The sequence below is a fragment of the Varroa destructor genome, unplaced genomic scaffold (assembly GCF_002443255.2).
Source record: "Varroa destructor unplaced genomic scaffold, Vdes_3.0 BEIS01000004.1, whole genome shotgun sequence".
Lineage (NCBI taxonomy): Eukaryota > Metazoa > Arthropoda > Arachnida > Mesostigmata > Varroidae > Varroa > Varroa destructor.
Genome location: NW_019211457.1, coordinates 51,656,185 through 51,671,064, shown reverse-complemented (window position 1 = coordinate 51,671,064; position 14,880 = coordinate 51,656,185). Strand labels below are relative to the sequence as shown.

Sequence of the window (14,880 nt, the reverse complement as noted above, 5' to 3'; positions counted from 1 at the left end):
ATAAAGAGGTTAGACACCTGCGGACCTGCGGCAAGTCACAAAGATATGGTTGAAATCACATTTAAGACAACTAAGCTATTTCAGTGAAAATTGACGCGAAATTAGTTTAAAATTTTATTAAAATTATTCGAGCTCGTATATGCCCCCTCCACATAATCGACTTTCGTCGGAGGATAGGCTGGCTGCGTGCTCCATGTGAGCTCTGTTAACACAGTTTGGAACTAACTCGTTCGAGTATGCCAAATTGAATTATTTCAGATGACTGATAGAAAACTGAATAAAAATATTAAACTTGTTTTACCAGTTTCCGGACGACGGCGGGCAGCTTCTGCCGAATCTGACGTTACGTTAAAGGAATGCCCGTCTTTTTGCCAAAGAGGCACGGTAGCACTGTCGCAGAAGTACATTCTCTATAGAATAAATGCACGAAGCCCTACAACAGAAGGAGGAGTTCCTATCGAATTTCAAACAGCAAAGGCTTTCTTTGACTTTTCCTCCTAAAAGTTGTAAGCCCAGAAAGCAGACATCGAATGCAAATGTGTCATGAGCTAGCTAAATTAAGCTAACAAACACTTAGAGAGGTGGGTTCATTTCAGTAATGTGTTGAATGAAATTTCATCGCTCCCGTAAGGGCAGGTTGTATTTGGTCTATATTTGTTAATTGTCAACGCGCCGTACTGTATTTATCTAGCCCTAGTCAATGTGCGTGTGAGAGAGATCTTTGTTGAATAAAGTTTTGACGTTGGTCTCTTAGCAACGAATCAACTAACGCCACATTATTCCGGCGAGTGTCATGAAAAGGTCCGATGATGCTACTAGACTAGTTCGCGTATATCGTCGTTTTTAACCGTCGATTTGTGTTGTTAAGATGATTACGGATTATAGCCTTCCATGAAAGCTCCTTATTCAATATTCATAGATGTAATAGTTAGGAGAAATTAGGGTAGCTGAAATACTTCCTCGACTTTTTAGGAGTCGGTTTGTGGTGCTCACAGTGTAATGTGTTGAGTTGTTTAATAATTGATCGTGTAGTATCATAGATTAGTGCGCGCACCAATGTGAAACAACAAGAAGAAGTTGTTCCCCATCATGGTAAAGTTATACAAATAGTTCCAGCACCAAGTGAATCTTAGCAGTGGCCCAGCGATCGGTTGCATTAATCTGTTATATGGGTGTTATATATATATTAATAGTTTTATGGGTGGACGGAAGCTGTATAGTTAGGAAAGTGTCAATAATTTTTGGTGCTATCACTCGTGACACTGTAATAATTGTTTAGGTTAGAGGATATAATAGCACTGTGAGAAAAGAAATAAAAAATATATGGTATAAGATAATATGCCATACACACATATATATATATATATATATATAGCAAAAGCAATAGTGCATTTCGTCTAAACTTTAATAATTCCCCAGCTCATGTTGCCATGAGTCATTGTTAAAGGATGAGAAGTCTTAAGACATGTACATGAGAACGGTCGTACAGAGGGTCTCTACTTCGATCGAAATACTCGGTATACAATTCTGGAAGGCTTATTTTACATAAAGGCGCTTAGTGCATGCTATATTACGTGTCGCTATTACGTGATGAATCGCAAGTATTACTTTCATCAGGAGGCGGTAGATTCCTGTATTTTTAGAAAGACGACTTTTATTTATGATAGAACAGTACCGGCAGGGTTTAAACGTCTACACGTTTCCTTACAGTTAAAATGTGGTTTGATTGGCGGTTATCCGCTTTCTGGAGCGCAGTATTACTACAGCGTCCATTGTTATCGATCGCTCAGGAGTGCCCGCGCGGATGGCAAGAATTCTCTGAATCGTGTTACAAATTCTTTCGCTCACCGCCGAAACTCCGCGATGATGCACGAGAGCTGTGCCAAACTTATAATGCTCGTTTGGTCAGTGTCAATTCGTACGAAGAGCACCAGTTCATTGTAAGATGGCTCCGGGCTAACGACCCACAGCATAGGCGCTGGTGGACATCCGGCTACGAACTCAACGGCGCGTGGTCTTGGGACGGAGATGGAACATACTTTTCAAACATTGACAACTTGTGGCTACCTGATTCAGGGAATTTAATTTGGAACTACGCTGCATACAAGTGAGTCTCTCTAGGTATCGAAATAAATAACTTGTTTCTAAATTGATTGATTAAGCAATGTGTACAGGCGACTTGCATCATTCTTACAGGCCGTTTTGTTTATGATCTTAACAGCTACTCACAATTTAACCATCGGTGGGGTTTGGAGAGAGCCTCTCCTTCGGATCCTCTGGCGCTGATTTGTGAAATATTCAAAGAGAATTTGCACCAGATCATCTTACAGGAAAGAACGATTGATTACGGGGTAACTGAGTTGGATTCAGAACGAATTCCTCGTGGTCCTTATTTTACTCTTGATCCAGTCGATGTAATTTTCGATCAGAGCGGTCGGTCACAGGTAGACCATGTTTCTTTACGCTGTGTCGCCTCAGGATATCCAGCTCCTACATACAAATGGTACCGGGTATGTATTAAAGTTTAAACTTATTCGAGTAGATGTTTCTTTACAAATAGGGCTAATCATGTCGTTTCGAGTTGTTTCTGAATAGATAAATAAACAATCACTAACCAATAGATGATCACCACTTAATTGCAGTTTCGAAAAAATAGGCTCTGTGACATTGTTTTGTTCATGATATTGTCATACATGTTTTATGCAAGCAGGAATCGTTCGAGGGTGATGATCTTGTCGCAACTGAGATCGATCCCTTATCGACTGATCGGTATACTCAGACCGATGGAACTCTTATTGTGTCACACCCAGAGCCAAATATCGATCGTGGGAAATATCACTGCATGGCGGAAAACAAGTTCGGAAGAATAAAATCGCGCACCGTCACTCTTGGCTTTGGATGTAAGTTCTTCTAACCCATTGTGTCTAAATAATTGGCAGTATGCTATATGGATGCATTCTCAAATCTCTCTAAAAGTGAAATTACAAGCGACCTGTATTGAGAGGCCAAAGAACCGTTACCCTTTGTTAAAACTAGCGTATCGAGTCTAACTTTTATTCCTACAGTTTTGGTTTTCTATGCTCAAAACTGATCCACTAATAAAATACTGTATTAGCGTCGTATTTACCACGTAGAAGTAAGCGAATTTAGGAACGGAGGGAACGTTGATAGTTTTAGTCTAGCTAGATCCAGCATAGCCTGTATAAAGCTGCAGATCAGAGAGCATATCCTCTGATATGACGATATGGGAATCTCATATCATTATTACGTGTGTCACATCGTAAAAACAAAACAAAATGGAAATAGTGAAAAGAAAATATCGAGAAGAAATAGAAGTCAGTATTGGAATTGTAAACCTTTGAACTTGTTCGGAGACTTAGGGTCCCTAAGGTGCTCCTTAAATATTTTTAAAGAACATCAGCCTTTGACTATTTTACTTGATCACTGAGCGTGTGCGTCTGTTATTCTTTATATATAATTTCTACCTACTAAACAACTAATTTTTTATCAGAAACACAACTTTATAGAATTGAGCATGAGTCGTGAAGAAGAGAGTGAGCTAGAATTCAAAACGAAGTGCAGACGTCGATTTAGCCACATTCGTTTTATCATACAATTCTTTATTAATAAGGTAAAAGAATCCAAGTATATTCAGGCACAACAAGTCTTAATTGTCTTTATCAGAGTCGACGCCATTTCCGCCATCGAAGTGGACTTACTAATGTGTTGGTTTTATCTTAACGTTAACAAAAAAAGGCTCCCTAAGTCTTATTCTTATATGTATCGAAATCTATGATCGGAGTATTTTTTAATTTTCTCTTCATGTTTATATTTTAATTTAGCACATTTAGCCGTTGTTTCTATATGAACAAGTTCATAGGATTACCTCTTTTTAGTTTCTAGCATCAAAGAAAGCAAGAAAGAAGTCTTGCTGAGCTTATCTGGCATTTTTCCACCAGACCTATGAAACCATATGAGCATCTAACAACTTTTATTATTTCCCTCAATTGCTTATTTCCCTGGCAGCTTATTTTCCTGATTGTTAATTTCAGGCGGGTTTTCTTAATTTTTTTTTTAATGCTGAAATTTTAGCCAGCGTGGTAGTATGCTTGTCAGTTACGGCTATTATGGGAGCCCACTCAAAGAGATGCACCTTAGGTACGTCGCCCTTTGTCACCGAAGTATTGATTTACTCCATACGATATATAGTTAATGTGTAAACTGGAATTATATTATAGTAAACATGGTTTAGTATACTGATAAAGTCGGATTAGCTATTTAGGTTTCTCGGCAATAGCTTTTTCAATGCGGTCAAATATCTCGTCTGCGTTTACGTTCACCAGCCACTTGTTTGGTGATTGGTCAAAACTCGGCGAGTAATAAATGTCGATGTTATCTCCGCGGAAATGTATGGCGAAGTGAGCCCCGAAACCGGGTCTTGCTATCTTCTTCGAACTGTCGATCAGAGAGAGAAGGCCTGATATATGAATATCAGAAAACGAAAATGTGGTCAGCGACGGCTCAGGACTATGGCGAAGCAGTCGAATTTCGTCAAGAAATGTACGAAATATCGGCTTGCTGAACGTAGCGGTGGCAAACTCGGTCAGTGCATCATAGATTTCAGGGCCGAGGAATTGCCCGTCGGGCAAACATTCGAGATTGGCCAAGCCGAAAGGCAGGGACAAACCCAGCTCACGAACCGAATCTAAACTATCTGCAATGAGGATGCCATATAGCAATTTAAATTCTTCTGGCAATGTAATATTCAACTGTTGAATTATGGTCGTGGCCACCTGTTTCATGCAGCTGGGTATGGACGCCGCAAATGTTTTTTCACGTTCAACAAATTCGCTATAGTTCGGATCCATCGGTTTGATCTCCATGTACGGCATGATATTTGACGTATATTGCAGATCCAGTATCTCCATGATCAGTTCAGCAGTGCGAATACATCGTTGCTCATTAGCCGCTACTACACGACCGCGGGCCACTAAATCTATAAAAGGAGCATAAGTTTGCAGCAGATGAGTACCCAGAGTCGCAACTTCCTTTTGACCCTGCGGAGTAAGTTTGCCAAGCTCATAAGATCCTAACTCTGGTATAGGAACGAGCGGTTGACGTTCGCCATGTCTTAGAAACAGAACCACATCCTGTACATTTTCCAGTGATGGCTGCTGACTGATGCTCATGACAAGAACTAGCGCAATGACGAGTACGGCGATGAGAAACACAACAGTCACAGCACTCTTAATCATCTGTAGCACACTTCGAGCTTCGCATCCAACCAGATTTTCAGTGCTGAGATCAAGAGAGTGTATCCCCGAAAAAGAATCGGTGAGAGCCAAACTACCGTAGTTCGGCGGTCCTGCTGCCGTTGTTGCTGCTGTTATTAACGCCGATGTCGTGACCGGCGTGGCAATGTATTTCGGCGAGCTCATCTTGCAGCTAATACGTACTTCCCCTTCTCAATAGAAATCGGACTTAGCCGAAAGGATTCCGGCGAGAACGTCAAGACAAGCTTAAAAACCAGCTTGGCCTTGTTTGGCTCAATATGACGAACTCCAGGAGCGAAGGAATGGTAAGCGGATGACGGCATAGCTACCAGCTGCAACAGCTGCAGCAGGCGCCGATATCAACAACATTGACACCAGAGAAAGCCAACTAGCTGTAAGACCTTCACGCGCCCGCTGTAAACGCGATTGTCGCGAGGGCTGCGATAACAGCAGCAACGGCTAAAGTCGGCTATTTGTTGACTCGTTTGCACTTGATGTCAAACGACCGGCACTGCCAAGTGGCATATGGTAAAGTTGACTGTTTCGCCGCTTGGACTTGTTGTCTCGCTCACTAATAGCCATGGTAAGATAGTGCGAGGCAAAAAGAACAGCAGTCCGGTGTAACGAAAATGGCCGCTGCATTTAAGGAAACAGACAGATAAAGGGTGAGGGTAAATAGAGTGGAGTATTCTCGGACTTGCTTGGTAGTGAACGGGGCGACAAGGCGGATAATTGGCGCTTGCTGATCGTGTACCGAGGAAACCTTTTGCCATTAGAAGCCAGCAACTTGATAACTGTCAACGGGGAGTGCAATGGGATTTGGATATGTGGTGGAGAGTTGGTTGATGTTTAAAGGTCGCCTTTGATAGACTTTGGCAGTTTTACATGGGATCATACTTCCTACTGAGAGGATTGCAAATATAAGCAATAGAACTAGAACAGACGGTATTTGTTTTAAACAAAATAGTCCTATGAAGCATGACTGTTAAGCACATTGTCTTGTGCTATATTTTCCCTAGGCAAAACTGACTGTATGTTGTATATATGTTTCAGAACATGGGTAAACACTTCGCAGGACCTCTTCTCATTATTCGATGGAAGCAGTAGTTGTTAAATTTTAGGCTAAACTAAACCGTTTGCATAATTACAACAATGGGACCGACTGTGTGGCTTATTTATAGCGGAAGCACATAGGAGCATGGTTCTCTTAAACATACTGTCCCAATAAATGCATTCAAACAATTGCTTATATATATGCTCTGTGTTGTGGTAACTACTGAGTTGATCTCGAATGCCAACCTCTTCTTCATTAGTGACTTCAATTGTGTTGTGAAATCAATTCTGTCTATTTTGTCAGTAGATGCTTCATGTTTGTAAAATTGTGCGCTCCTATTCCCTCCTAAACCCTCGATTCGTAAAAAAGGTAAAGGTTAGTTTCAAGGAAGTGTTTATATAAACATATATATATATAAATAAAGATTTATTGATGCATTTTGTTTGCAATAACTGAAATATCTCAGCCTCTTGCACTGATATCGTTCTTGAGTCAGCTGCAGTGCCGGTAGCACGGCAGGGAATTATTTAGAATCTGCTTGTTAATTACCCTGCTTTGCTCTTTCTAAAGTCGTTTGTCATTATAGTTTGAACAGGAAAACTATATTTTAGCTAAGCTATTATCGGCGAAAATAGGTGAGATCGGTAGTTGCATTAATATAATGCATTTGTTGGCAAACCCTGAATAAGAACGGCACCTTAGTCTGTTTATCTATATATTATACTTAAGTTCTCATTGCATATAAGAACGCTTCGTAGAAGAAGGAGGAGGAGATTGATACCAAATGAAATGCGTAGGTGCAAGTGTTCCCATTACATTTATACATTGGGATTTACAAGGTTACTTTGCCATGAGCGAATAATGCAGCAACTAAACTACTGCCGCTTCGCGCACTATGAGGAATCGGCTAGAATAAAATTTATAGATGTGATTCAGTAAAACATAGTAAACTTAGCGTCAGTTAAACTAAACATTGTGAAATCTCCGTTCAGTACAACCGCTCGGCACTGCTTCGCAAGGCTGGCCTTTTTTTATATTATTATTATTATATATTAATTTTATATTCTTATCTCTTTATCTTTCGAATTAATTGCAGATATCGGTGAGTTTAACAAGAAACGTACAATTGATAGGGGCAAAGAGTATTGGGGAAAATCAATCGCATGCGATGAACCTCAACACTATCCCAAGGTCAACTATTACTGGACGCGAAATTCGTTCCCGAATTTTGTCGAAGAGGATCAACGAGTGTTTGTCTCGCATGATGGCCATCTTTACTTCAGTTCCCTTGAGAAAATCGACAACGGAAACTATTCGTGTAACGTTCAGAGTGACATCTCGGACACTGGACGGACGGGTCCATTCTTCCCCGTCATTGTTGAACCTGGCTGTAAGTTTTTTTTAAACTGCAAGTCAAAATAGTTGTTGCTGGTCTTCGTTACGTTGGATTTCTAGTTCAATATTTGCTTAATGCACAATATAGTATGCTATAGTAGCGTTATGGAGTTTGCAATTGACTGCATAATACTGTAATACGTATAATATCTGTGACGGGATTAGGGGAATAGATAATTGTAGCAGATAGTTCACTGTTCGCCACAATAGCGAAACACTACAGTCCTTGCGATAGAAAAAGTTTTTCGTCTTGGTCGTATCTCGATGGCCTTTTCCCTGCTTTTAAACTTAAAGTACTGCTAAGCCATTATGTACCCTTGCACAGATTACAGGACATCTGCTTATCGTGTGTCAAATTTTTTAGAAACAGCGTAAACAACGCAACATAAAATAACCCCAAAAAGTTTATATCGTTAAAGCATAGTATATGTAATTAAAATACTAAGTCTTGTGAATAACATTGGAGCGTGTTTGACCTACTAGTCTGGACACAGTCTCTTTTTTCTTAATCCAAGATTTTTATCTAATGAATTTATCTTTGCAACTCTTTTTTAAACTTCAGCAAGCGGGCAAAAACTTTTATTTCCGAATAATTTCCCCAAAAGCTTCCCGCAAACTGTGTTGGCTGGTGATCGAGTGAGACTTGAGTGTGTCGCATATGGCTATCCAGTGCCCAAATACAACTGGACCCGGGTTAATGGAGACTTGCCATATGGAAGTCGCATTGAAAATCACGGACGTGTACTGATTGTTCCAAAAACGCGTGTTGAGGATGAAGGAGAGTATATTTGTAGCGCTATAACTAGCCAGCAATCAATTCAAAAGTCCCATCACCTTTCTGTCCAGGTAAGAAAAGCGCACTACGTTATTTGAAGTATCCAACTAGTATACGTCCAAAGCCAAAGGTCATATATTACATTTTAAATGTAATATATGACCTTCGGCTTACGCCGCTTCAAATTAGACTCGAGGCATAGATTATATGATTATAAGGTATTGACAAGGCTGCTGAATGTCGTTGTGGGAAATATGTGGTGACACTAAGGTACGTTCATTACTAAACTGCGTTTTGGTATCGTTCATGGCTTGGAAAATAACTATATATAGGATAGTATTATAATTTAATCCGCCCACAAAAATTCCGAAATTCAAATGGAACTATGCAACTAAAATTCAATCTTACAGAATGCATCACAACCGTTAGTTAATTCGTCAAAACAACTATGTGTCACATACGCCACTGCTTGATATTCAGGACATCGGAGTTTTTTTTTGACCAGAATAAGGATGTTTTCTCTATTGCCACGCGCCCTTACTACGTATATCTCTTACAAAAAAAGCCAATATGAAGATAATGACGTAGATCATTATTCAAATTAACAGAGCTACCGAAAAGTTTTAATGCAAGGAGGGCAACTTAAGTAGCACTTAGACCAAAAAAAGGCGAGCTTCAAATTAACTAGTTCTTCTTATGGCCAGTCACTTCGTTACTTGAAGTAATGGCCAGAATTGCCAGCGATTCGAAATAGAGACACCACGGCTGTTTTTTGGTAAAACAGGTTTATTAAACATTTATTTAATATTGTGATATTCCACGTGAGCTTATTGCACATGATATTTTTTGATATAATCTAATACATGCCAATTTGTTGAGTCCTTGAAGCCCTATTCGTTAATGCGGGCAAATTTTCCGCAGGCAATTCCTGAGTTCACGATTCCCCTTGAGAATCAAATTGTCGATGAGGGCGCTTCGCTAACATGGGACTGTGAAGCATTTGGCATTCCTGATATTTCCTACGAATGGTACTATAATGGCCGGTCTTTAAACGATACGAGCAATTTGCACCGTCTCGGCCGCTATGTCATCCATGACAACGTCCTAATCATACCACAAGTGATCAAAGGAGGGGAAAAGGACGGTGGCGATGAGGGAATGTATCAATGTATGGCAAGAAATCAGATTGGGACAACTTTTTCGGCAGCACAGTTGAAAGTCATTGGTGAGTTAGATATAGGTATGGTTATAAATCTATGACTAGAAATGTGTGAAAAAATATTCCGTCGCAATTATAGCAGCTAAGTTAACAGCCATCTTAAATAGAACAACAGTTTCTGATGTCCGTTAGGAGACCTCTTATTACCCTTGAGATTGCTTTGTGTAATGGAAGTTCTACTAGCAAATCATTGTGCATTCCTATTTGACGAAACTATCTTTACAAAAAAGTGCGCTCAATAACTTTCTGCATTATTAATTTAATTCCCTCTAAAATTTGCTAGAGTTTTGCATCGGATCTGATTAGGTACTTCGTTTGAGTGTATTGCAATGCAGGTTGCTGTTGTATCCGTTATCTTTTGTAGTTTCTCTACTTGCTGGATTTCGAGCTAATTAGATTTTAGCGAAATGGTTATATCTTTGGAGAAACACATACTTTTTTTTATCGTGCAATCTTCCACAGCTCTTGCGCCAAATTTTCGCAAATATCCGCTTGAAACGGAGTTGTACGCGGCAGAAGATGGTAACGTGACAATCGCTTGCCGACCTGAGGCTGCCCCTTTTCCCGAGTTCCAATGGCGCAAAGACGGCTACTCGATTGGGGCACTTGGCGGGGGTCGAGTCCACGTTATGCCAAATGGCTACCTTCGGATCAATCCGGTCAGACATGAAGATGAAGGCAATTACACATGTTTTGCAAAGAACATTTATGGACAAGACTGGTCCTCTGGCAGACTGATCGTTTTACGTAAGTACGTTTCTGATCCACCCATTTAGCTGTTTTTGTAGCCGCTGAACCCAGCGCCACCTAGAATTTTGGCCTGTAAAGCAATGCAATGACATGTTTAGATTCCAATACCAAAATCCAAGGCAACGTCGTTGCGTTTAGACACCTGTCTAGTTTTAATTGTATTCATTTCCTCTTGCTTTTGAATGATTCTGGGACGGTGTCATCAGAGTTTAGATTTAATAATTTATCGTTTTAGTGCTCTGCAAATCAATGTAATTCGTTAATGCATCGCAATGATTTCAATTAATTATAGCTCCACCGATCGCCTATCAAAGTCCTCCCCCACGGCTGAGTGCAGTCGTCAACGATACAGTGGTGCTCGTTTGTGAGGCTCTCGTGTCTCCACTGCTTGACCTTTCGTATGTATGGGCGCACAATGACCTTAAGATCGACTGGAAGACGAATCCTCTCCATGAATACAAATACTCCATTGTAAGTTTACATAATTTCTACATCATTATTCAAATAGATAATACATAGAGTGAAAGTGAAAAGTTGAGTAAATTGAGCGTAAGTATTTATTAATAAGTTGCCACGAACTGAGACAGGTAGGTGCCGGTAATTTGGTGATCCGAAATGTGACCTTTTCGGAAGCTGGATTCTACCGTTGCACTGCGAAAACATCTATAGGCCGTGTGGAAATGCATAGCGAGTTGATCGTCATTGGCCCGCCTGGCCCAGTGGGTGCGGTTAAGGCTGAAAGTGCTAACGAAACTTCGGCCTTGATCACCTGGACAGATGCATCGACAAATGGCCGACCTTTCAAAGGCTATCTTATAGAAGGAAGAACAAACCACAACCATACGTGGAGGCTTATTGCGAGTGAGTTGAAGTAAATCAGAAATATGAAAATATAGTTTTATGGTTTATATTTATTTGTAGAAAACGTACGAGGCTGATGTTATAGTTGATTTAGATCAAGAAACAGCTATCGCTAAATTTTTAATCAAATTTCTCCTTGTGCATTGATGTATTGGACTGAAAATTGAATTAATAGTAACCGGTACTTCGCAAAATGCAAAACTAACAATAGCGTCTATGCTTTTGTGTCTTTTGACTACCTCAATTTGTTCTTCTTCTCAATTAAATTAACAGAGTCAACTTGCTGCCATTTGCTACTTTTCTTTTGGGTTCGACAGAGAGTAACTGTACAGTTGCGCAATAATATATCGTATATTCTTACTACCCAACTAATTTTCGAATTGCTATTGATGATGCCGTTTAGACTATACAACAGGAGACCGCTTTCGCTTGGAACCGCCATTCCGGACATTTCGACGCTCCTATCAGCTGCCTCGTGGATCACTCTCACCCTTTAGTGGATATGAGTTTCGCATTGCTGCCTACAATGATCTGGGAACCGGCGAGTTCTCTGACCCATCGCCAGTTGTGTCGACATTGGAGGACCGACCCTATAAATATCCTGACCATGTTGGGGGAGGCGGAGGCAAAGCTGGATCACTTACCATCACCTGGGATGTGAGCTGAATTTTCCATTCATAGTAGTATCACTGCTCAAAGATCTAATACTTCAAATGTAATACTTTTAAGTATTTGACATAACACATACTGATGCGATACAATTACTGGTGCGTTTCCTACTTCACTAACCAAATGTTATTCGAAATTCTTTATGTCATGTGTGCAGCAATTGCATGCCGAGGATTGGAATGCACCGCAGATCTGGTATATTGCCTACTGGCGACCGGCAAGCGAAAAGGGTGAGTTTAACAAAAGGAACCTCAAAGACTATGGTAATGTCGGGCTTTATGTAGTGAACGTCGGCGAGGAAAACTACTTCCGTCCTTATACTGTTATGGTGCAAGCGATGAACTACAAAGGAGCCGGTCCTCTCTCAGTTGAGACCGATGTGTACTCGGCCGAAGCTATGCCTCAAGTACAACCAACTGGTGTATATGCAATTGCATATAACTCAACCGCGCTTAATGTCACCTGGACCCCACTGGATGTTACAAGGGAGAAGATACGAGGACGACTCATTGGGCACAGAGTAAGTGGCATACCAGTACCTTTTGATGCATTAAAACAACTTAAATTTCTTTGGTCTCTTTAACTTTATTTCTTATCAGTATTCACTATCGTTTTGAGATTCATGTACAGAGTTGAGGTTTTTAATTCAAACTAAAGAGAGTAATGTTGAGTGAATTATCGCTGGACGTCTACTACAACAAGTTGCGTTACAATCATTATGTATATGATTACTCTGAATGTTAATGCCTATTTATTTATCACCGTCATCATTTACAGATCAAATATTGGCGCAGCGATGCCGATGCCGAGGTTGACTTTTTGGTACTACTTAATCGGGGCTTACGCAATTGGGCCCTAATTGTCGGTCTTCAACCCAACACCGAGTATCGTGTAGCCGTTATGGCATACAACGATGCCGGCAGTGGTCCGGAGTCTGAGTACTTCATTCAAAAGACATGGAAGGCTGCTCCACTACGTCCTCCAACATCCGTTAAGGTCCGAGCCATTGGTGATACTTCGGTCAAAGTCACGTGGCGAGGCGTGGTACCATCTATTGAAGAGGAATCGATTCAAGGATATATGGTCCGCTACTGGGAAGCCGATCAGGATTATACACAAGCAAAAGAAGTCCGACGCGTGTTGGATGTACACAGTTCCGAGCTGGATGCCATCGTCTCTGGTCTCGTCCCTGGCAAAGTGTACAAGCTGCGAGTACTTGCGTACTCGCTGGGTGGAGATGGGAAGATGTCGTCTCCTCCATGGGAATTCCGGCTCGGAGAAGGTGTTCAGTCGCCATTAACATCGGCAGCATCACAATGCATACCAGCTTGCTTTGCATCTAGCCTGGTCGTGGTACTTATTGGTAAGCTCCTGTGCAACTGGTGAGATCCATCTGTCGTCTCTTGTCAGAGCGAGAACGAGTGAGAGAACTCTGAGGTAATCTGTACTAAAAACCCGAAAGGGAACATCACTTTAATTCGACACTACTATTAATAATATGCTGTAATAGCATTGTGTTGTACATATGCATGCCGGAGAAAATATGGTGAGAGTCGAGAATGTTTAATATAAACGCGTGAAAGGGTGCAATTGAGTGACACATAAGTAGCCGGTAAACGTGGAGTGGCAGCTATTATTTAAAAATTCACGCATAGAACGATACCTACACACCCTTACAGAAACTCACCCTCAGAAAGACGAAAAAATGTGAACATGTGTATGAATCAAGTAGAGAAACCGAGTGCTGTTCTAGAATCACGGCGAAATAAATGAAATAGTCTCAACGTTTGCGATGAAATAGGAAAAGAATAGCGTTCAGACGCAAATAGTAATAATTTGATAATTACAGTTTAATGCAGGCGGAAAACTTTATAATTAGGGGACAAATGTTGATACTGTTACAGCACAAAATAATGTAACGATATTGACTGTACTAACGACTTTGCCGCTTCTTGCTCTCACTATTATCACCAGGGATAGATAGTAGCATCTAATATTATATGTATAAATTAATAAGATATAACAAGTAGCATTACGTAAGGAAGATTCGCTTTACATTAAAAGCGAATAAAAAGCAGAATGTATCAGAAATAAACTTTTTTATATTTTATACAACCTCTATTTTGCTTCGTAACTAACGAAATTTACTGGCAAAAATTGTTGGTCATATCAAAGTAATATCTTATATCAGTGAGTCAGAAAATATCAGGGCAAACCAAGCTTTGTCATTGATTAGGCTCTGGCTCTAATAGCCGGTCACATAAAACGGACTGGTAGTCAATAGCTATGGTTTAAACATGTACAGTGAAGAGAATCATAAATGAAGGTCGATCCATAATGAGGCCATTTATTAAAGAAACGAAATGCAACACAAAAATGGCCATATTTATATAACTTAAGCCATGGGCAACTATCCTGTTGCTTTTTCAAGGTGTGCGTAAATATAAACAACGAAACAAAGCATCGTTATACATAATCATACTACGGATCAACATAAATACCGCGTATATACTATATAGCGACTTCTCTTTGAATAGATTATCTATGCATATACATCGACCTTCTGGATAGTAATATACATACGAAATTGCTTCATATATCAATTCCCGCGTTTATGACTAGATTTTTGTAGACGCATAATATTTCGACCTTTCCGATTTGGCAACAGCTGGTCAAACAGGTAATAAGATAAACAGGTGGGAGGAAATCGACGAACAGTCCACTCCGATAAGCAAAGAAAGTACAGATTAAACTGGTAATGTGAGTTTTCTCTAGCAGTCCATCCACTGTGTGAAAGCGAGCTATGGTACGGTATCGGTACCTGTTTTTGTATAAAAGATAGATGCTAGAGAAGTTCAAAATATGCAACAAGTAATGCATATAT

At 40.3% G+C, this 14,880-nt stretch overlaps 2 protein-coding genes across 4 annotated transcripts; one reads left to right on the top strand and one right to left on the bottom strand.

Annotated features, from left to right (window-relative positions):
• The first annotated feature begins 201 nt into the window (after positions 1–201).
• Positions 202–14,115, top strand: Cont (Contactin). Of its 3 annotated transcripts, none has more exons than XM_022805618.2 (13): positions 202–581; positions 1,711–2,107; positions 2,222–2,510; positions 2,711–2,900; positions 7,424–7,717; positions 8,285–8,568; positions 9,419–9,722; positions 10,179–10,463; positions 10,759–10,937; positions 11,054–11,327; positions 11,731–11,984; positions 12,154–12,516; positions 12,774–14,115. In XM_022805618.2, exons 2-13 carry the CDS (start codon positions 1,716–1,718, stop codon positions 13,380–13,382), a joined length of 3,717 nt encoding a protein of 1,238 aa, XP_022661353.1. In that variant the 5' UTR covers positions 202–581; positions 1,711–1,715; the 3' UTR covers positions 13,383–14,115. The 3 variants fall into 3 exon arrangements, with proteins under 3 accessions (XP_022661353.1, XP_086842288.1, XP_086842287.1); XM_086986162.1 differs by lacking the exon at positions 202–581 and adding an exon at positions 631–801; XM_086986161.1 differs by lacking the exon at positions 202–581 and adding an exon at positions 823–1,092.
• LOC147756338 (uncharacterized) lies at positions 3,586–5,874 on the bottom strand. Its single transcript, XM_086986164.1, has one exon. The coding sequence runs from the start codon at positions 5,436–5,438 to the stop codon at positions 4,275–4,277; it is 1,164 nt and encodes a 387-aa protein (XP_086842290.1). The 5' UTR covers positions 5,439–5,874; the 3' UTR covers positions 3,586–4,274.
• Positions 14,116–14,880: the final 765 nt, after the last annotated feature.